The sequence below is a fragment of the Chelonoidis abingdonii genome, chromosome 9 (genome assembly GCF_003597395.2).
Source record: "Chelonoidis abingdonii isolate Lonesome George chromosome 9, CheloAbing_2.0, whole genome shotgun sequence".
Lineage (NCBI taxonomy): Eukaryota > Metazoa > Chordata > Testudines > Testudinidae > Chelonoidis > Chelonoidis abingdonii.
Window position 1 is genome coordinate 11,079,244 of NC_133777.1, and position 23,722 is coordinate 11,102,965.

Below are 23,722 nucleotides of genomic sequence, written 5' to 3' on the forward strand. Positions count from 1 at the left end.
TTTGGGTAATTGATGGCTTTTCTGAGAGTGACTACATAGCTGAGCTGTTTTCATGTATTCAAAGCTTTATGCTTTTTTGAGGGGAGGCTGTAAGAGGGAGTGGGACTTGACTATTATGTTCTCTTCACCCTCTTTTCTGAAGTAGCCCTGATGTGAAATCAATAACCAGCTTCCCCTCCTTCTCTGTGGGCAGCTTTATGCATAAACATTATTTTTAAATTAGGTAAACTGGACAGCTTTACGCAAGTGCTGGTAAATGTGCATGTGGGATTTCTGTTTGTTTACATGCTGGCCAGGGTTGGAAGATGGAGCTTCCCTGAAAGAAATATTTGAATCTCCTATGACTAGTCATGCTTGTTGCACTAGGAGTTTGAGCATAGTCCCTCCAGTGCTAGTGGAGAACACATCTGGTTCCAACCTTCAAGAGTAGCTGTAGTTGGGAGAAAAACATACAGGGTAATGTTGGTTTTATTTTAGAGGCTAATACTTCTAGCCCCTGCCATATTCTTTTATTTCTTAGGGCTTGTCTGCACTACCACGTGCGATCGATCTCAGATACCCAACTTCAGCTACGTGAATAGTGTAGCTGAAGTTGATGTACTTAGATCTACTTACCGCAGTGTCTTTACTGCGGTAAGTCAATAACTGATGCTCTCCTGTCAACTCCGCTTGCGCTCCTCGTTCTGGTGGAGTACCGGAGTCAACAGGAAAGAGCTCAGCGATCAATTTATTGCGTCTATATTAGATCGCTGCCTGCCAGTCCAGCGGGTAGTGTAGATAAGTCCTTAGAGGGATTGTCCTCTTAAATGAGAGGTAGAGCTCCTGAAAAGACTTGATGTCTTCTTGGTCATGTTCCTTTGTTCTGTGGGATAGATCCAGTCCTAAGAATAATACCAGCGATTAGGCCTTTTATAACTCGTACTAATCCAATGCAAAGAGTGCATTGTCTCTCTTCAGTATGTTGCAGATTTTGTTCATCAGTGGTATGATGAGGCTCTTCAGGACAATTCATTATCTGAGTCCAATAATCCTGGATATATTACGTGATTGTCCAGTGAATAAAGCACTAACATTTATGCATTTCCTGAAGCAAAGGAACTTGGCTTTCTTAGGCCTTTTTTTATCCTGTTTTTGGTGGTTTTGTTAATTATGAAACGTTAATAGGAAATGTGCAGTTCTGATCTTTCCATTCTTGAGAGAGAGTGCTGAAATCAGTGGGTTTCATTAGGGAAAGCATGGCTCAGCAGGGGAGGGAGGGCTGAGCTGGGACTGGAGAGTGCCTTTCAACTAACAGAGGATCAAGTTGAATTCTCAGTACTGCTGAAGTGGTTTGAAACACTCCTTAGTAAATAACAACAAAGTTTGGGATCCAAAGGAACTGAGAAAGGGAGGAAGCCAATGAAAGCAGCTGTGTACTGATGACTCAAATCTGCCTGCTGGTTTCATGGCAGCTTTATTTATTCATTTGTATGTGTTCTCTGCACCCATCCCAGGGGCTGCATCTGTTACGAAATTTATGTAAAACAATTTTAATGCCCACATGCCAAAATACAGATGGCCTACAATATCTCCCCAATCTCAGACAACCTCTCCCAACTGTGACCAGCCTCAGTTGGCCTCTGAGGTCCTGTGCATATGTGATGCACCCTGGCTTCAATCATGAAAGTGTAGTATATGCCCTTCGTAGCCACGCTACTAACATGCAGGAGCAGCAGGCCCCAAATCCCAGGGCGGGTTGGGTCTTAGTAAGTAGGAAATGGACAGCTAGCTGAAATCCAGTCTGAAGCTCAAAATTTCTTCATAGGTGAAGCTACGGTGACTGGCTCTGGAATGGCCTCCCTGCTCCCCTCCCCCCCCCCCAAAAGAAAAAGGAATAGTGGGTTATAGGTGCCTTTTTATATTGTGGTTTACAGCACACACAAATCAAATCCTACTGCAGAACTTGTGGGTTATGAGGGAAGAGCAGAGAAACATCAATGTAAAGTATAAAGCAGTTACAATGGTTTCTCTTTCTCTTTACTGGGGAGAATGTGCATCTCTTCTCTAATCCATAAATACATTTCAGATTTTATAGGCTGTAGATCTGGTAAGTTTATTAGAGCCTCGCATAGTAGCTTCAGGCATTGAAAGAGACTGAAACTTTATTATAGCAGTAAGCCAAGATGGTGTCAGAGTGCTTGTGACACCAATCCAACCCTTATCTTAATCCCAGTCACAGAAGCCTATGGCAGAGAGGCAGGGAAGTTGTAACTACTTTTGGCTGTTCTGAACCCTGTGCTTGATGCAGGCAGCTGAGCTGATGTACGGGTTTGATGGAGAGTGAGCTGGCAAAAGGAGAACAGTAATTGCTGAAATGCTGCTGTTTACATCTTTAATGCGATTACACTCCAGCAGTTGCACTTTCTATGAATGAGTCTTTAAATCTGTTTGTTTCATTTTGAAATGAATTATTCATTATTTGTGGGTGATGGTGATGGGGGTTTGGCTTTCACTGGAGGGTTTTATTATATCCATTTAGCACTGAATGCCTTTGGCACACTCCAAGACACAGTTAGTTCCCCACTATGTGTTCTTATGTCCATCACTCTTTTTGATGTCGAAACTTTCAGAGTACATAATGCAAACTTTTTTATTTTTTGGGAACAGAATGCTGTTGTGGGGTTTTGCTTGATCTGTAGTACTAGGCGTAAAACGACACAAGGATTTCATTTAAATTGATCCATGCTGATGAGATGAAGTGTCTACTGGCTTCTTGGATTGGAGGATTTGGCACTAGGAGGCATGGAATTGGGGTTCTGTGGAGTGGATGCTGTGGAGATAAGGCAGGAGTTTGGAACTAGATGGGTCTTCTGCCAGTGGGGCTGATGTTTTGTGCCCCATAGTGAAGAGAAGAAGTTAGGGGGCTGGTAAGATTTTTGTGGTTTGTAGCACTGCATTTGTTTAAAGTTCTGAAAGCTTTTTTTAGCTAAACAGTTCAAAGAGTGCATCTCACTAATCAGAGGAATGTTCTTGCATCCCTGGGGTGGTCACACTGTTTTAATTGGAACTTGGGCTTCTTTGAAGTCCTTTTAATCCTCCCTGAGCTGGAGGAGAGGGTTTGAAGGCAGCTACTGTAAATCTGAAATTTCTTCATTTTATTTACATGTGTCTGGAGATGTGTGTAATTCATTTTCCTGAAGTTATTCAGCTGAGTGGTCGGCTTGTGGACAGCTGAGCGAGAAAGGTACTTTGATTAAATCAGAGGCCTGAGACTGATAGTGGAGGCCTGCTCATTGTGAGAGGTTGTGTGCACAGCGTTTGTTAAAACCAGGACCTGACAAACGAGCCGTGAATGACCAATGAACAGAATGGGGAGCAGCGTGGAAACCATGCAATAGCTGAACAGGAGGTTAAGGCTGTGCAAAAACCTGAAGTCTCAAGTTGAGGCAGGATAAAATAGTAGACTCCTAGAATGCACTTGAAGGGAGGGTCCTTTGGTTAAAGCATTGGTCTGAGATTTGGGAGACCTGAGTTCAGTTTATGGATTATGAGACACACTTTTCAGGTGACGGTGGGAAAATCACATAATCTCGCTGCCTCAGAAGATCCCCATCTATAAAATAAGATGACTTCCTTTCTCTCACCCTTTGTCTGTCTTGTCTATTTAGATTGTCAGCTCTTTGGGGGAAGGGGCAATCTTACCTAGATGTGGGTGTTGTACCTAGCACATGGGGCCCCAATTTCAGCTGGAGCCTCTAGGTGCTACCATAATACAAATAGCTATGCAACATATATGCCACTGATCTATGCCAACAGCTTCCTTAACTGTTGTCTGTCTGTTGTTGTTTTTGTTCCTCTGTTGATAAATAACAAACAATGGCACAAGCCACTGATTCTTCACATTTCCGTAAGGATTCTTATCTGTTTGCTGAAACCAGCATGATTCATGTTCTGTCACCACCAGTGGTGAAACACCTGTTGTTACAAACGTTGAAGTAGTCTGTGTGAGTTGAAACAGCTTTTAATTCATAGCAGCAGTGGGCTTAATCCCATTCCCCTACTTGAAAATATCCTAGCACCCCATTTAAACCCACATAAGCACTCTATTCTTCTTTCTAAGTCTAATTTTCCCGTGACTAAAAAGTCATTGGATGAGTTTTAAAAAAGAAAAGATTTTTCCAAGTTAATGTAGCTTTAACTAAAATTGTAGCTCCAATTCCTGTTGAAAATGGCAGTTCTCGCTGTGAGACAGAAGAGGTATGTGATTATAATTGGGTGTAAATAAGAATAATACGGGAGATGCCAAACAATTTCATACGAAATGACTAAAAAAATAGTGTAGACTCTCACAAGGACCTGCAGACAGTCATTAATAATAGTTCCTCTTGCCTCAAGGTCAGGGATTTTGTGCTACTGCTTGCTAATATGCAGGTCTGATAGGAATCTAGGAACACATTATGATCAGTAAAAACTAAGAAAAGAATGCAAAACTTAAGTAAATGAGTTTATTTTACAAGGATTATCTCAGGCAAATATTAACAATGCCAAACCATAAGTTCTGTGAAATCTATAAAGTAGACAATCAAATGCACGTTGCACGTCTGTTGCCAGTTTGAGTTACAGTAGTTAACTCCCTTTGCTATCAGAGAGCAGCTCTTAGAAGAATAATACTCTTGTAATCTATAACTTGAGGTCTTTCTACTGTGGTATATTCCCTCTAGGGAAAAGTTGTGACAGAAAGGTGTATGTTTGATACAGGAGTTTTATCTTAAAAAGAATTCTACTTGCTCTGTCTTGCCCTTCTAGATTTGTCCAAGTAACAAAGTCTTATCCATGCTATTCTGGAATTTAACAAAACAGTCCAAGCCTAATGCACTAATACTTGATCTTTAGGCCTTCTCTAGATAATTCTAGTTGCTGCCTGAACAATAATTTCCATGTGAACTAATTGATGTTAAATTCTAGCAATACTTTGTGCACCCATCAGGTCAGTCAAGTGATCTGCCTTCAAAGCTAGGTTGTTCTTCTGTAGCATAAGGCAGGTATTGTCAAATGTCTTGGGAAGTATCTTTGCACAGTAGCACCATCAGAGGTTCCATAGAGTTGCTTGACGAGCTGTAGGAGAATCTAGTTCCTTGCAGCTGTTTGTCATTGTCTTCCCTTTGGTTAATTTGAAGGTTCAGGAGTTAAATTTCCCAGCAGCGATCCCTCCTCAAACCTGTAATTCCATAATGGTTCTCAGGCTAGTGGGAGTGGGGTCTGTTTACTGGCTTCTATCCACTGGTTTGAGATCTGGAGAGAGTGACTTTCATGAATGGTTCCCATTTAGTGGCATAACCCAATTGATGATGGTCTTGCAGATGCACAATTTCACCATATTCTGACTGGCAAGAGGTTATCCTGGGCTCTCATTTAAGCCCAGTTGTTGGCTGAGGGTCTTCCGAGGGTGTTCTAATAGCCCTCTATTCTCTGAATGGTTGGACTCATTTGCATATGTATATCTAGAATTCACTTCCAACTGATATATCTTCAGATTCATTTTGTTCTGGGGTTTTCATATACCATTTTTTGCTCATAATAATCCAAATATCCTGAAAAATATCCTTTGCTGGGGTATTGATGTGGATAGTTTTTATAGTTGTTCTGTTGATTCTAGACCTATTCTTTAAATTTTTCTGGTGGAGCTCTCTCTAATAATTATTTAGCATTTTCCTTTGACATATCTCTGAGTTGTCACAAAGATTGTTCTGAGCCCATGTATCACACTTGCTCTTTATAGGCTTGATCCAGCCTATTGCATCAGTCTATTGTGTGATTGGCTTAATACACACAGTCAGATTTAAAACTTTGTGAGTAACTTCCATAGTAACTTCACCATGAAATAGTATATACTAAACATTGGACACTTTCTTCTACTTTGGCTGTTTCTTTTAATTAATTAAATATTTTACATGAGCTCATATTTTGTTAAAGTGGTATTGACTGCTGCTATAGTACATTTTACAAAGAAAAATAATTTAATTAAACAATAGAGCATTGCATTATTCACAGCATTTATATTTCATGTTAGAATCTTAAGGATAGTAGGTGTAAGTTCCCACAGTGCAAGAATATCCTTTCAGCATCAACATTAATAAATATTAGGTTTGCTAGATTAAATTGCAAGTTCAGGAAAACATTTACTCCTTTTGTTGCAAAGATTTTGCTAATATATATTACTCCAGGAGTGGCAGTGACCACTCTAGATAATATTGTATGATATGTCATTCCAATCCCCTGGAATCAGGCACTAATAACTTTCTGAAATGTCCAGATTTTGAGCTGAAATTTTCCAGACATGATTTATAACAGAAGTTGAACTTTTGGAAATTTGAACAAAAATAATTGTCATCCACAGAGTTCATTTTAGAACCTTTGAAAATAATATAGGGCAAAGCTTATAGTCTCAAATTTACTAAAGCTTAGGATTGTCCTTAATACTGAAAGATCCTTCCTGGATCTTGCCATACATTTTTTCATACAAAACACAGTTGTGATAAATCCTGGTCAGTGACAAATGGAAAAAGACTGGAGAAAAAACAATCATGCCTGCAGGTGCTATCTGGATGTAAGAGGAATTCTGCTACGTATTCTGTGGGAATGCTCTGGGGCTAATGGTGTATCCCAGGATTTCCTACACCTCCCCCCTCCCCCACAGCTTTTCATACTGAGAGCATTTCCAAGGGCTTTGTCCCTCATTGACCCCCAAATACACTGGATTCTCCCTGCTTCCCTAATAGTTAAATAAAAAATGCTGCAGAGATGGAAGGCCTCAAACATCCTCATGCAGAAAACAGTTGAATTAAGAACTGTTTTATCTGGCAGATTGAGAAAAGGTAGCATACAAATGACGTGAGAAGTTTGAAAACATAATCTTTATTTCTTGACGTGTATGATCAGTGATCCGTTGTTTATACTGTAAGCCATGTATCACACTTGCACTTTATAGGCTTGATCCAGCCTATTGCATCAGTCTGTTGTGTGATTGGCTTAATACACACAGTCCTATTTAAATAATCCATAATGTAACACTCTCATTTGGGTCTCTGGAACAATGCGTAGTGAAGTGTGATAGTTAGGGCTCTGAGTCTGTCACAGAGGTCGTGGATGTCATGGATCCTGTGACTTTCCGCGAACTTCTTGACATTTGATGGCCAGTGTGGCTGATGCCCAAGCAGCTGGTTCTGGGACTAGCCACACCAGAGGCTGCTGGAGCGGCCCCACGCACAGCCACACCAGTTGCTGCTCTGGTGGCTCCTGGCAGTGTTCCCTGGTTGGCCGACCAAAGCAGCCGCAGTCCGTGGCCCCAGGCAGCGATCCCCGGGTGGCTGGCTGGAGCAGCCACGGCCCCCGGCAGCTGGTAATGCTGGCTCCAGGTGCTTCCCTCCCAGCAGTCCCCCCTCCGCCCCGACACCTCCACCCAGCAGCACACCCCAGGCCCCTCCCCCAATTTAGTCACAGGTATTTTTAGTATGGTCACAGGCTGCAAATTTTTGTTTATTTCCTGTGACCTGTCCATGACTTTTACTAAAAATACCCATGACTAAATTGTAGCCTTAGTGACAGCATATGCTGCTATCAGGACTTATTGTCTGATGTTTCATAATATTTTAAAATTCCAAAAAACTGTTTCTTCTTGAGATGGTTTAGGGGTGGGGGAGGAAGCATCAGGAGTCTAGAAAACTATATTTCTGGATGCTTTATAAATACCAGGGAGAAGTGAAGGATTTAGAGTCAGCAGTATTTTTTGAATTATTCATGTAATAAAGCATTAGCTTCTGTGCTGAAAAATCAAAACCCATTCAATTAAACAGAGAGAAAAGAAGGGTTGCCCCCTGTCACACTTACTAGTCAACTCTGTGCTGGAACCCCGGTAATGTGAAACAGCAGAGCAATTAAAGGGCACTCCTGTGGGTTAGCAGTACTACAAATTAAGCTTATATGTGGATGTGCTTGTCATTATTAAGAGCTGGAGTCTATTCCTCATTTCCAGCAAACTTATCTGTGTAGTGACTTAATTGGAATAAAATCTGTATAGTGATTTAATTGGAATAAATCTAATCTCTTGAACATCTCCATAAGGTTAAATAAACAACCTCTTCACACATTCTCACCTCAGAGGATACAGAAAACATACCATTTCTGGGTTGAAAGCTTCAGGTTAACTTTGACTGTCAGTGAAGTCCAGTCTTGATATCACTAAAGAGAATCCTTAGGAGAGACAGATGTCAATGACTCTCTTTTCTCTAAAGTTGAGAGTGACAATGAATATAGCCTCCAGCATTACATACCTCCCAGGAATTCTTCTTGAACATGAAAGTAGCCTTCCCAGGAGGTACATAAAGCCAGAGGCAATATTCACTACTTAGCAAGGGAAAGAACTGTGGATATCTGGTGAAAATAGGCAAATTCTTAAGAGCCAGGCTAACAGTTTGTATGGGTCTCCTGGATTTGTGCTTGTATCATCTGCCATGTTCCCTCTGCCATCTGGCCAGATGGTTCCAGCTATTAGAATACATCACTGCCAGTTTGGCTGCAGAGAGATCTGGAAGCCTATAGTGATGACTTGGCTGAGCTGCATCCTCTTTGAAGGACAAATTTCTTATTCATTGCAGCCTGAAGAGCATTGTAATCCTGCCTAAACATTTTCAAATCTAACTTTAACAGCTCTGCGTTTCTTTCCCTGTGGGGCACCTCAAAACTGATGATTGGATGTCATGTTATGTGGAGTGCCGTGACTTCCGTGTTGAAGGCAAGCATCATTGACTTCATTCTTCTTGAGAATAAAGAGAAAACGTTGCAATCTTTGTCATCAATTGTGTTCTGTAGTACACAACAAAATATAGCATTGTGCCTTCTTTAGTACTCTGAAGCTTTTCACTTGCAGGACGCGTTGACGTATACAATGTGTGTTCTTGCTGAGTTTTGTGTTCCATCCTTCTGTGCTTGACATTTGAACAGAATGACCAAAAAATAGGATGCTTCAGTAAAATGCAAATAGTGTGTAGCTCCCTATTCTTTAGCTTTTTTTCCAAAATGAAAGACTAAGCAGATGCTGTTGAACCCTGGCATATACTGAAGGCAAGACTGAAACACAGGAGATCAGTTGTTGGGATGCTCATATTGATTTAACTTGTGGGATGTGAGGAAAAACTGTTTTGGTCCAAAATCTGATGCTGAGTAGAATCTCTCTCAGCCACTTGTCTGACTCTTGTTCCCAAATTATGCATTTTTGGGTTCATTGGTGCTTTTGTACTTGGTCCAGCAGAGAGTTAGCAGTTAATATTACTGTCCAAATATGGAGAGCGTTTTCTAGATGAAGAGACCTCTAGAAGTTGGGATTGCTGTGGCCCCCTCTTTCTTTCAGACTAGTACTATCCATTCACTGCTCTGTCTCCCCTCCCCCTTCTTTTTTTTAAATGCAGAAATATTAAGCATGTGAAGACTTGTCGCCTTTGATTGTGCTGGAGGTCCAGTAGGAGGTGTAAGCTTTTAGGTTTTTTGTAAGTTCTTAAAATCTTAAATTTGAAGAGGTGACATTTTCCCTTATTCAAAATATAAGCAGGCTGGTTTTAGTGCTGAAAAGTGCAAGTATAGACAGCACTTTATCACTGGGAGCCCTGATCCTGGCAGTAACACTATCACCGCTCGTTCGGGGTGTTCTTTTTTTTTTTTTTAAATCACTGGGAGAGCTCTCCCCCAGGCGATAAACTGTGTCTACACTGGCCATGTCACAGCGCTGCCATGGCTACTCTGTAACATGGGCACTGTAGACATACCCTAAAAATCTCTTCCTACCTCAACTTTCAGTTCACTCTTCTTGTGAGATTGCCACGTTACTGTCAGACATCAGAGGCCTGGTCTACACTTAGAAATTTTGGAATGTTGGTTTACACTTAAAAATTAGATCAAACTAGCTATGATACTTGGGGGTGTGATAAATTTCGTGCCCTCAGTGCCGTAGGTAGGTCGACCTCATACCCCACTATGGCACAGCTAGGTCAACAGAAGGCTTCTTCTGTCAACAGAGCTGCTGCCGCTTGGAGAAGCAGATCAACTACACTGACAGAAAAAATCCTTCTGTCTGTGTAAGACACATATACACTATAGTGTAGACATGGTCATAGTTTTCCAGCCGGGAAAGAACCTGGATTTCAAAATGTAAAAGCAGAAGAAGAAAAAAATTTTTTTGTATAGTGTTGGAAATCCTTTCATGATGCCTTGAAAGAAAGAAAAGAAAGAAAGACACACAAACCAAACCTTTTTTATTTTGCAAGTGCCTTTAAGGGGTGAGATCATTAGCAGGGTTTAGGGATTTGATGAAGAGAAGCAGTAGTGCCTGGTAATCCATTTCTAATGTTTACTTTTGTTAACAAGCGTTCAGTGATTATCTTTTGTCAGTAACTGTGTTCTAGTATGTTGAATAGTCACTGTTTTATATTACCTTGTGGACATGTGTTTTTTATTTTTTAAAAAAAATGGATTCAAATAAAGTTTTGTGCCAAAAGTTTGGGCATGCCTTGCTTCAATTCAACATGATTTCAAATTAGTGAGTTGCAGAACCCAGAGTTTATGTCTGTATTCCTGCAGAGTTAAAGCAATATGCAGAAATGTTGCATGAAGAGACTTTAAACCCGTTATGCATGAGCAAAAATCACTACTTTGAGCATTTTAGTACAGTGCACTGCTTTGATAAGAATCACATCCATCCCAGATGGTCTGAGTCTTATAAGCAGTTGATTCTTACAAGCTGTGTATTTTAGTTAGTATAAGAGTGATTTTGTCCCAGTGGTTTTGATCACTATATGTGGTTGATTCTTATATCAGTGATTCTTATAAATGGAGTGCACAGTATTATACAAATGTAAATATCTTTGGTAGCTTCAATAGTTTATTTAAGAACCAAAAATCTAAAAGGCCTCAATCCTCAAAACACGGTAGCCTAAATTTTTTTTAAATAATTTAGTCTTATTTTTGCTTTGCACATCCATAGCTAAAGAGTAGCTTCAGAGATCTAACTCAAGTCAAATCTTTTCCCTTTGCTATATGACTTTGAAACACTTACAATAAGATGTGGATGTTCTAATAAATTTTAAATTAAAAAACATTTTATCCAATTTTACTTTTTTTTACAACCAAAAAATGTTAGCATGTAGGTTGTTTACTGAGTCTCAGCTCAATGCTTTTAAGAACAGCTAGTTCTAAATACCAAAGTATTGGAGTTTATAATGGAAATGCTAATAGTCTCTTTACTAAGACAGCACAACAGAGAAACTTCTTGGCAGTTTTCTACAAAATTCCAGTTGAGTGGATGAAGAAAACCGTTTGCCAGTGGAAACCTGAAAGCTCATTGACTGAAGCAGAGTAACTTGGAAGGGCATCCCATTAAGTTAATTTTTCACTTCATTTGAGCAGTTGTGGATTTTTTTTATCATTATTAAATTGCTCCTTTTCAAATAATCTGTACTTCTAAGAAAATCAGAGTGCTTTGGTTAAGTGTAATTTTATCTCCTGACTTCCTTACTCCAGCTCTAAGCCTTGCTGGCTAATTTGTACCTTAGGGCAAAAACCTTGTTTCTAAATTGGTATCAAATGCTCCTGACTGTTTTGTTGTTGCTTCCCAGACACTGAAAAGGAGGACTTTGCTTTGAGATTTATTGCAGAAGGAGATTTGATCTCTGAGGGGGGAAAGCAGCATCCAGATTTCAGTTCCTTGCATTTGGCTCAAGAGTCAGACAGGAGTTGAATGACTGGAAATCAAATACAGAAGCTGCTTGGAGTCTTTTCATTTGCCCTTCTGTCCTTTCTTTATAGTCATTTAGTAGATGAGTAAATACTAACAACCTTGCATCCCAAAATCGGGTCACTGAGTTTGTGTATATAATTGTGCAATTCAATCAAACTTGTATTGTGGAAGCACAGGTCTGAGTTCTCCATTATATTGTGAAAAATCCTTGTCCATGAGTTTGCGCTGGGTACATGTTACACAATGTGAGGAATGGCCTGTTCTGTACGCGTTCCTGGGAAATACTGAGGATAAAGCGGGGAGAAACGCTAGATGCTTTAACTTCTTTGAAGTAGCACTGGATGCTGGGAAAATATGGATATGAGGTTGGTTGCTAGTTTTACAAGGTAGATCCTTACAAAATGATCTGGCTGGTTCTCTAATACTCACTGGTATGAACTGTGTTATAGTTACTGGGTGGTGGTATGTTCAGTGAGGCTAATAAAAACGCTTGAGGCAAACACACGCAGGAGCGTTCAGTGTGTACTGGGATGCTGACAAGTAGTTGCCATCTTTTCATTCACCCCTATTTCCATAAACCTTTGAAGAGAGAGGACCATTTACATCAGTGAAGGTCCATTGCTAGTAGAGTGAAATGTGGGCTCTGACCTGCCCTGTTCGGTACCAAAGCTGGGCTGGTTTAGTTTCATTGCATGTGTGTATGTTTAAAAAGCAAAGTGGGAAAAGTGCGAGGAGTTTGGCTTTAATGACCTAAAAGGCACCTTATGTGACCTGGCTGGAATTTTGGTGTGAATAGTTTTTGGAATCCGTAATAAAGGTGTGACACAGATGATTACTTGCACGAGCCTGGTTTTATTACCTGGCTCCCGTCATATGTTTAAGTTTCTAGAAAGCTAATACCCCTGTTACATGGCAGAAGGTAATATCTGTTAACTTAATTGTCAATCTTCACACTAAGCCTTTTAAATCAAATGCTAGTAAAACATGTCAACCAAAAACAATCACAAACCTCAAAGCAGCCAGTTAATAAAACTAAGTTGGAAGTTAGATTGTTGACCTGAACCCTGTGACAGAGGAGGATGATTTGGCCTCTGACTGGAAATCTGTTAGTAGCTGCTATCTCTGAACATCATTGATTTTCTGATCACTTTCCATTAAAAGACCTTGTTTTGCAGTTGCTTATAAGTTTCCCAAACTTTAACTGAAATCTTCCATGCTGGGAGTCTGCCTACAGCTGATTTTGATTTTTTTTTTTTTTTTTTTTTTAAGTTTCGTCAAAAATATTTCAGGCATTTCTCAGAATGAACTTAGAGAACTTTTTGTTTTGTTCATGTTAAAAAATTCATACAACTGTTTCACTGAGAAGCTTTAGTAATTTGGAGCAGAGACTCAGAATTTGGCAGCAGTGGTCACCTGCTATCAGGGATTTACCTTTTGCCATTCTTGTGAAAATCTGCCCACATTTGGATGAGATGTAAGCCTCTGAGAACTGCAGATCACATATGTTGCAATGACTTGTTAGTATTTGGCAGCTAAATTCTCTGAAGATTCTGCCTGCACTGAGAGTGCCTCATCCACTTAAAGCTCTGTGTTGAACAGCTTGAGCGTGCACCTTCCTCACAGAGCATGCTCCATCACAGGGCTGAGCAGAATTTTCCCTATAATTACTCTTCCTCATTGTTGGGGTGCTCTAGTGCTGGGCACCAGAACTGAGAGCCAGGAGATGGTCTCTCCTAATCTGTGAGTGCTCCCTGTGCTGGTGCCAAGGCAGCACAGAAAAAGATGCAGCCTGTCTGAAATAGAGAAGGGTGATGAGCTGGTGAGGAGATGAGACAAGAACTGTGCTGAAGATCTAAAGGTCACAAAGTTTTTGTGCTTGGTACAGGAGTAACTGGATGAAATTCTCTGCCCCATGTCATCTAAGAGGTTAGCTGATAAGATCTAATGGTCTTTTCTTACCTTAAAAATCTATGAATGAATTAACTTTGCTAATGCAAATACAATATGGCTCCACATGATGAAATTTCTGATTTTAGGTTAGCTTTTTTTAAAAATAGTATAGTACAGAACACATGCACACAACCTGCCTCTCCTAACATTAAAAAGAACATTAAGATTATAAAGGCAGGTGCTCAAAGATTAGAAAATTCCAGAATAAAGGTTGCCTTTACAAATGTGATTCATCTTCCGTGTGTTTATGCATTGTGATTATCTGTAATTACTTGATCACATACTATATTTTCCACATTGGTTTTTTTTTGTATGTAACACAACAAATAATTTGCCCTCTAATTAGTCCATCTTCTTAATTGTTTAAATTTGAATGTCTTAGCTTGCATACAAAGATCCGTAATGATCAAGAGTCTCACTTTGCACCTAATTTCTTGAAACTGTGTCTTTCCCAGGTGACATTTTTGCATGGTATGAATGCAGAAAATGTTTGAATAGACAAGTTTAGATTACAGTGGTGATTTATCCTGGATATACAGCTACCAGTGTAACTTTGCCAGTGGAAACATCTACTGCAGGCAGGCAAATCTGCTATTAGGGGGATTTGCATGGATGCAACTTATCCCAGTATCAGGCAGGGGTACAAATAGTGGCTTACAGCATTTTTGCCTGTCTACAGTGTAGGAGTTTACACTGAAGATTTGTCACTGATGGCTGAAATCCCAGAGTAGACAGGGCCTTATCTGTAGGTTTACAGACTCGTCTTTCTTGGTTCCCCTCCCTTCCCCTGTTTTGCTGCCACTGGAATGAATTTAGATCTTCACTGTGTCTGAACCTGCCACATATGTGCATGTGAAGGATTTCAGTCTCTCTTGATTTCTCTACACTGCTCCTTGTTCGCATTAAATCTTGGAAGTGCTGCCATCCCCCATCCCTCCCAGGTTCTCTGTCTCGTTCCTTTCCAAGTTGGGAGATTCAGATGGCTTAATTTGCTCCATTTTTGCTAAAGGTATAGTTTACTTCTGGCACCATGTAATATGTGTGATATGTAGGAGTTCTGGTAAGATACTTTATTTCCTGTCCTTAGTTACAAGACCTGAGTCAGGGTTTCAAAATATTATATCCTTATCTTATGACAGGGGTTCCTGTTTGCTGAGTCTAGTGAGTTCTGTTACGGAACCACCACTAAGGATAGAGGAGGTAGTGGAAAGGAGAAAATAATTGGTTTGTATGAAAGCAAATTTCCCTTGTCAATTGTAATTCCCCCTGTTTTATCTCTTTTCTGTTTATTCCCACTCCAGCCCAGGACTTTTTAGGTAGACAGTGGGGAAAGAGAATCAGCATTTCTTGTGAATTGGATCAGAGTCCCAGAGGCTGAAGCCTGGTTTTTGCAGATTGGAGATTAGAGAACTGAATAGCAAATGACCCATCAAGCTAGAGGAAAAGCAGTCTTTGCTATTAAATCTATTTTCCTTCAGATTATGGGAGCAAGTGAAGTCCGCTCTCCACCATTTACTCACATCTGTTACCCTGTGACTCTCCTGCATGCAGCACTGGAAATAGGTGCAAAGCCTTTAATTCCAAAAACAGTGCTTACTTGATGTGTTAAACTATGTCTCTCTTCTCTTCAAGCTCAGCTACGTGAGCTAGCCTGACGTGTTCCATCCAATAGAGGGCAGTGCTGCTCAGTGTATCAGAACCTTCTCTGCCTGCAGGCTGAAAGATTCATTTTCTGCCTCTTTTAGTCAGGAATTGAAATTCATTTACTTTCTTGAGTTTTAAAAAGTAAACCAAGCAGAGTCTGCAGTCTTTGGTTATCTTGAATGTTTAGTCGGTTTGGCAACACTGTTAAGTGAATTCTGGGTCTTGAGTCTATTTTTGGTATAAAATCACTGTACACCACCTACTTCCACTGTGCTGTAAAAAGACTCTCTTTATAGCATGCATTTTCCTATAGCATACGTGCTAATTGGCCATATAAACAGAAGGAGCTGTGTCTTTAGGAAATGTTCTGTGGCATTTGGTACAGGCAGAGATCATTGAAATGCGCTTTTTGGCAAACGCTCTTCTCAAGCAGGGAAATTTAGCTATCTTAGGATAGGAAATGTGGTCTCTTAGACCCTAAGGCTTGTTTTGGTGTGAAGTGATGGGGCTGATGCCCCCTTGATTGGAAGGGGGTGAATTAGAGTGCAGCAGATACTTGATGTTCTAATGACTACAACTGGCTGTGTGTGCTTGACAATACACAAACCTGTGATACTCCAGCTGTTGTAATAGAATGTGGCAGCCTTAGCCTATAGGAACAATCTCGTCTGCCTCTCTGTCATTCTTTTATTATGGTCATGTCTGGGACTTAATTGGTCAGGCACTGGCATGTCTATGTTCGTTAACTCTTCCCATTATTGTTTTAATTGTTTAGGACCCCTGATGATCTCTCACGGCAGATTGTTGCCCTGCAACAGAGGGAGCTTGTGCTGAAAGAGCAGAACTTTACCATCACAAACAGGTAGGTGCTGCCAACAAAGAATGTTGTGTTGCAGGAATTTGTTACTTTCAATACAAGTAAATAGAAAATAAAAGGCTGCAGTCCTAGATACTTTTTGTACTTGCTGCTCTTCATTTTATCCTACTGCCTCCAAGAAATCTTCTGTATCATCATTATCTTTACTATCCTGATCTTGAAGGTTACATTTGTGACTGTGACTTAAAGGAACGCCATATATTTTGGAAGGGTCTTGGGGACTGGAGATATAGAAATGTGTGTGGAGCACTTTATCCATGCTTACTTCCTAGGCTGAAATGATTTCAGGGTGCAAATGGAATGTGAGCTGCTTTCCCAACCATTCTCACCGTTAAAAGGGATATTAAAGCTAAACCGACCAGTCACCTGGATGGAGAGTAGAATTAAGAATCCTTGGGTCCATGTGACTGTGATTAGACTAGTAGAAAAGATCACTTCAAAGACTTGGAAATTTGTCTTGATGGGTGATGGGGAAAGACGTTGAATTTCTGGCTTCAGCTAGTGGCATTCTGATAGTAGGCTACTCTTAGACATTCAGAGGAGCCTGGGTTACTGCACCTTCAGCCCTCTTCCTGAATTTGGGTTTGAGAGTGTTTTTTGCAAGCTAATTTGTTGTCATATTATAGCTGGTATAAAATTATCCAGACTCTGCCACCGTAACTGGACTGTACAGGCACTGTGGGATTTTGCACTGATGTGGGAACGAGGGAGATATAACCAGTGCAACACTGCTTCTTGCACCCTAATATGTAGAACTGGTTTCAGAGGGACATGTCAATTCTGTTTTTTTTGATTACTGAGTCTGGTCAAGCCAGGTTGGCCTGAGGACCAATATCCTGAGATTTCTGCAGGAAATACTTAAAGATCTGGTTCCTTGAAGTAACTCTGTTTGACTCCGTATCCGGCTAGATCATCTGGGTACATCTTCACTACCGGCCGTATCGGCAGGTAGAAATCGATTTCTCGGGGATCGATATATTGCGTCTCATCTAGACGCAATGTATCGATCCTCGAACGCGCTCCTGTCAACTCCAGAACTCCACCAATGCCCTGGCTGTAGCGGAATCGACGGGGGAGCCGCGGACATCGATTCCACACCGTGAGGACGGTAGGTAACTCAATCTAAGATACTTTGACTTCAGCTACGCTATTCACGTAGCTGGAGTTGCGTATCTTAGATCGATCCCCTCCCCTAGTGTAGACCAGCCCTCTATATCAAAAGGCATGAATTATATATTTTGCTTCTGACACTTAGAGAAGGTAAAGGATGTGTTTTCAGTTTGTTTAACCCTTCCTAGAGATATGACATGAAGGGAAAGAATTTGCTTTAACTTTGGAATTGCAGAAGTTGTTGTCTTGATTCTAGCATCCCACGCAGACTTAACTATACCTCATTCAGTAGTGGCCCTGTGATGACATCTTATCGTTGATTGAACTCTTCTGTTGAGATTATTACTTATTTTGTAAGGAGCCACAATCATGCACCAGGACCCGATTGATCTCGACACTGTACAAACACAGAATAAAAATACAGTCTGTTTCCCAAAGAGCTTACAAACTATGCAGTAACTTGAGTTCTTTGTTCTTGGACCCTCTCCGGAGACCTGCTGACTATACCGTTACTGCTGCAGCCAAGAGTAAAAAAGTGTATTTTGACGCAATACAACCTTTAGGTGTTTCATAAGAGGACTGAGTTTGTTTGCCAGGCTGTATCTGTTTACTTTGCAGGCTGAGATGGTTACAGGTAGCAATATTTTTTAGCATGGTTACTCATTGCAAGAAGGAAATGTGATTCTGCTGTCGAGTGTGCTCTCACCCTCAACCCATGTGCTCTCTCTCTCCTGTTTCCCAAGCCATTGCATTTCCTTGAATCCACATGTCTGTTCCTGTTAGAAGCAATACCGCAACATGTAGCTAAAAGGTTTTTTGTGTTTGTGGCTTTGTGTGTTGCCAAGGTGTTGGCTGAGATGTCCAAGCAACAGGCATGTCTGTGCCCTCCCTTACTAATGACATGCAGGATGCAAGCAGGGCAATAAAAGCTTAGTATAAATACTCTTTAAGTGCTACTGAAACTGTTTAGCCAGTTGTTAAAATTATTAGCCCAGGGTAAAATCCCCTGGATGCAGCCACCTAAATTGGTTCATAGTTTGTTGTCAAGAGGCTTAAAGGGGAAAGCCAGTTTGATATCTTTTAAAAAACAAAAAGAAATGACCAAAGTAAAAATAAAAGTGGTGGTGGCAATATTTAACAGTTATTGATTTTGGAGACTGCTGCTCACAGCCTGCCAGAGAAAATGATTTTGTCTAATTTATTAATCGCCAGGAGGAATCTTTTTGTTGAGAAAACAGCTCTTTGGAAGTGCCTGTTCATGCTGGTCACAATTGGATCAATTTAACTTAAAAACAAAAACATGATCAAAATTACTTTTTGATTTTCAAAGGCACCTTCAAATGAAACAGGCAGTAAAAACTGGCTCAAATTAAAACTTTTAAAATCTTCTAAGGCACAATCCTGTGAGTTCAGTTTCTAAAACTGACAAGTTCTCTTTTCTTCTGTCTAATATTTTATTCTGTCTTAAAATATAGGCAATCAAGTACGTTCTAAAATCTTCCATTACAGATTATTTGAAAGTTCCCTGGAGAAGATCATGAGTCTCTGACAGTAAAGTGCTTTTTAAGAAAGCAAATCTGATTTTTCTTTTTCCTTGAACGACATCCAGAATCAGCTGATTATCTATTCTTTTATTATTTGTTTCCTGTAGTGTCCAAAATGTGCATATGTAATACAATGGCCTGGTGTGTGTGATCATGACTCCCTCTAGTGGTTGGTTCCCATAATTATACAGCCTTCTACTGTCTGACTACTAAAGTAGTTTTCTTTTAGCTTTAGTGGTAGGGTCTTGGGTTTTTGGTGCTGAAGGTCTTAGGGTTGAGCCTGCTGACAAATGTGTTACCTGAATATGCATGGGCCTATGAACTGCAAAAACATCAAGGAAGGCAGGTCCCTGTTCCAAAGAGTTTTGATGAGTTTTCTCAATAATTGCTAAGAGAATGATTTTGGGATCTCTGCTGCCTGGACATTTAGGAAAATCATGACCAGAAGTCAGAATCCTAATATCTTTTGGGTAGCGGAGCAGGAAATCACTTATAAGCCCAATTTCCATATTGTTATGGTAAGAGATCTGATGGCCGACAGAAGAAGGTTGAGTTTAAGGTGGGGTTAGTGATGAAATTACCTGCTCATGGACTTATTCCTCATTAGTGTATCTAACTTTTTCTCCTTTGTACCAGTGATGTAAGAAAGGGCTTTAATGACTAACTGTTCAGCAACATCCCACTTGCAGCATGGCAGCACTTTCCAAGCGACTTTTACTCATGGGATCCCATCTGCATATTCATTACGTCTGGATATGTTTGGTGAAGGTGCTATTGATGGTGGTTGAGTTTTATAGAATAGCTTGTGTGAACTTTTATAATACTAGTATCATTTTCCTGATGCTCATAGTATAATTTTTACTGGTATTTTATTTTGATTGGGGGAATCTCCTCCCACCTTCTCTGTATACTGATTATTGTAGACATTTTTCAATCGGCTGTTCATCCTGAAGTCGGACAAACAGCTCTCACTTTCCTTTTAATGGAGAAGATCTGACTGCTAATGTAGTTGAGTATGAGCAGGACTGGGCTTCAGAAAACAAACCAGGCATGGAAATGATGGAATGGGGATAATTTGCTACACGCGATCACATCTTCCCTGCAGAACTGGAGAGCAGATTTTGCTCTATGTGGAGCCTGTTTTTGTTCAGTTTGCCCTGGGAGATTTAGAAAGAGGAGGGTGGAGAGGAAAGGAGAAGACATGGGTAAAATGTGTACACAATAGCATATTGCATCTCTGAGGAATGAACAGACCAAATCAATTTCACTTAGCACTTCCCTTGAATTTCTATCCCTGTAGTTCTATAGCAGGGGTTCTCAAACTGGGGGTTGGGACCCCTCAGGGGGTCGCGAGGTTGTTACATGGGGCAGGGAGTCACGAGCTGTCAAGCTCCACCCCAAAGCCCACTTTGCCTCCAGCATTTATAATAGTGTTAACTATATTAAACAGTGTTTTTAATTTATAAGGGAGTAGCACTCAGAGGCTTGCTATTTGAAAGGGGTTCACCAGTAAAAAAGTTTTTGAGAGCCACTGTTCTATAATGCTTCTGTGGTGCCAGTGTTTCCATTATTAAAAAAATAATAAAAGGCCACTGTACCATAAAAGGTTACATTATTGTAACATTACAGCTCTGGTTTAGCGTTGATTTTTCTCGCTTTTGGGAGTGTAAGCACAGCCAGTGCTTTGTGTAACTTGTTGTATGTCAGTATTTCAGGGAACTGTAGAGAATGCAAATCATATATATACGACACTACTTAAGTAAATTGGGGCACTTGAGACACACAGAACCATAGGCCAGAATTTCCTGATCTGTGAATTTAAGTCAATTTTTTTTGACTGTGCATTGATTTTTTGCTTGTCTGAATTATATGGAGTCTCTCCGAGGTTGCTAACATTTGCTAGGTAGGAGAGGAAAAGTCCTCGTATAGTGGTGGTGAGGAGGAGAGAGGGAGGGTCGCTGCCACTCTTCCACTGGGCACATTAACTGCAGCAAAAAAACTACTTCAGCACTGCTGATTAATGTAGCAGAAAGCGCCGTTAATAGCACATGATGGAATCTCACCTCCGTTTTGGAGCGTGTCGCTGTGAGTTGTGTAAATAGAGTAAATTATACTTTAGATGGCAGCAGCAGGAGGTATTGTGGAGCCTGGGTAACTGTAGAATAAAGATAACAATCCAAAGGCTTAGAGGAACAGAGGATAATGAAGACTGCGTTGGGATCACTTTGATAGCTTGATGAGATGTAGCCTATGAGAAATTGGCCTTATTTAGGAGGAGCACTGTGTAGGTAATGAAAGAAACAAGTTTAATTACTAGGCCCATTTAGCTACTGTGATTAGCTCCTTCCCTTTTCCTTCGCTTCTTCTGAGTGCAAAATTAATGTTCTAGAAACATGTCAGTCGTGGCTGCCTTCCACCGTAAGCATGTGCTGTGATGAGCTCCCATGCATGTCATCTTCAGGAGATAAAGGAGATGCAGAGAGAGATCTTAGACTTAATACTACCTGACTCTTCTTAGTGAGTTCAGTCAACCATTAAACTTTTTCCACTCTTCTTGTCCCCAACCATATTTTTTTAAACTCAGTTGGTTGCTCAGATGTTATGGTGATGATGAGAGCCAGAGGAGGGCTTATAAATCTCCTCTTCATATATTGCCTAGCAGTCTTGTGTGTTTATGAACAAGTGTCAGGGCATGTGTTGCTGCAACCTTGATACAAAGAAAGCACTAGAAAGGAAGGTAGCCCAAGTAAGTGCTGTGGAGGTGAGTTGCTTTGGAGAAAAGCTCAGTACTTGAAAGTTCTGAGCATAAAGATTTGCAGACTCACTATATCCTCTTTGAATAGGCCTCTGGTCATTGGCAGGTCTTAAGCCACAGACTCCAAATATTTTTTGCAGCAGGTTTACCTTGGTCTTCTCTTTTCCTGGAACCGAAGCAATCAGGTAGACATGCTGGTAGTAAGTTTAGAGAAGCCTTCCATTAAGAAGTCTATCTTATTGTTTGGCTCTTTTAAATAGCAGTTTCACCTACTCTCCTGATGTCAGACTTTGATGAAATTACTTCTGCATATTTCTGCTGCAAGAGACTCATGAAGTGCTTTGTGGTCTGGGAACAGTTCTAAAGCAGCTCAATGGGAAAGAGGTGTGTGAACACTGACGAGTGGATCAAATGTTCTTCTTTGAGTAGAAGCAGTTGTGTGTTCCATGTAGGTGTGCGGAGCAGGAAAACTTTGCCTAGCAGTACCTGGAGGGGCAATGCTCATGGCCTGCAGCCTTCCCCCTTCCCCATGCCATGTAAGGGTGGCACCCATTCAACCCCTTCAGTTTCTTGTCATCAACCATGGATAGAGTTGTTGTGGTGTGTTCACCTCACACTTTTGGTCTCAATTTTCCTTGTATGGAGTAGTAGAAGTAGTACCTTAGTTTTAGTTCAGTGTTAGTTTGCTGCCCTATGTGACGCCCTCACCAGGGTTCAAGCATTGTCCATCGGGTAAGGTGCTGTCCCCAACAGTGACCCTCACATGAGATGCTTGCTGTGTCTTGGCAAGGCATACATTAAAGAGCGGTGCTCCATTTGTGAGTTGTTCAGAAAGAAGACTCAGGTGGCAAGAGACTTAGGGATAAAGCAGCACCTTTTAGAGCAGGCCATGATACTGAAGCCCTCTTCTGATCAGCAGTCGCCTTCGGATCTGGCAAGCGAACCCGCTCCACACTCCAGTTCTGATGTTTCCCTGAAGATGAAGAGGGGTTGTTCCCACTCCTGATGCAGTGAGAAAAAGGTCCCATAAAATGAGTTGGTACATTCCAGAGTTTAGGGAGACTCCTCCTCATCTTCTGAGAGAAGTGCTGACTGGCACTGTACTTCCTCCAGCATGTGGGATGGAGCAGGCCTGTCCAATTAGTCCCTGGTACTGTGACGAGACCAGCAAGAGCCCATAGTGTTGACTCCAGTTCCGGCCATGGGGCATTTGTTGAGTCCGGTACTGATGACATTGGCACCAGCACCAACTGTCTCCGTGCTGGCAGCATACCAGGTGGCCTCAGGCCTGCTTTGCATCTCAGTCCCAGACTCTCCACTGGTTCAGGAGTTCTCTGGTGCCATGGCTTTTACCAGGACAGATGCCAGGAGAACGGACTCTCCATACATGGTGTTTAATCCTTGCTGGGCTGGAAAAACAGGCCAGTAGCCCAACAGACTGAGCCCTGACTGCAGAAACCTAATGTTATGGTTGGATTCAGTTCAATAGCAAGAGACGACAAATAGCTAGGCTTACTCAACTTTATGAATTCTAGTTTATTAGTCAAAGATGATTAGCACAGCATGCCATGGAAAGAAAGATCAATATGTTACCACCTGTCTGGAAGATAATAGTACAGCTGGCCTGCTGACTCAGAAGCTGAACTGCACTCTACCTCTGTATATACTAAGGTTGAGGGTTTTCACCATTTCTGAGCATTACTTCTTATTGTTATCTTCAACATGTTTTTCAAGACTCTTTACAAGGCTTGCACGGACCTTCAGTAAACATGACAAAGTTTGTAACCAGTTAATTATCTTGTTTTGACTGTTCCAGAAGTCAGCAAAACCTTAGAGACCGACTTCACAAGTTATAGCGTGGGGCAGGTGTCATAAAGCATAAGTCCCAATTCTGAACCTTAGCGTCCAGAATGTGGGTGCCTGCATGAAACCTCCAAGCTTAATTACCAGCTTAGATCTGATAGCGCTGCCACCAGCCAGGAATTCCAGTGCCTGACTCACTCTGGTCTCCCCAAAACCTTCCCTGGGGGGACCCCAAGACTCAGATGCCCTGAGTCTCACAACAAAGGGAAACAACC

General features: G+C 41.0%; 1 protein-coding gene across 2 annotated transcripts in view; it reads left to right on the forward strand.

Annotated features, from left to right (window-relative positions):
* MAD1L1 (mitotic arrest deficient 1 like 1) overlaps positions 1-23,722 on the forward strand; it is a 581,856-nt gene that overhangs the window by 42,084 nt on the left and 516,050 nt on the right. For both annotated transcript variants that reach the window (XM_032794089.2, XM_032794091.2), the window contains exon 10: positions 16,134-16,220. In XM_032794089.2, coding sequence (XP_032649980.1) covers positions 16,134-16,220 — 87 coding nt within the window. The remainder of the gene's footprint in view (positions 1-16,133; positions 16,221-23,722) is intronic.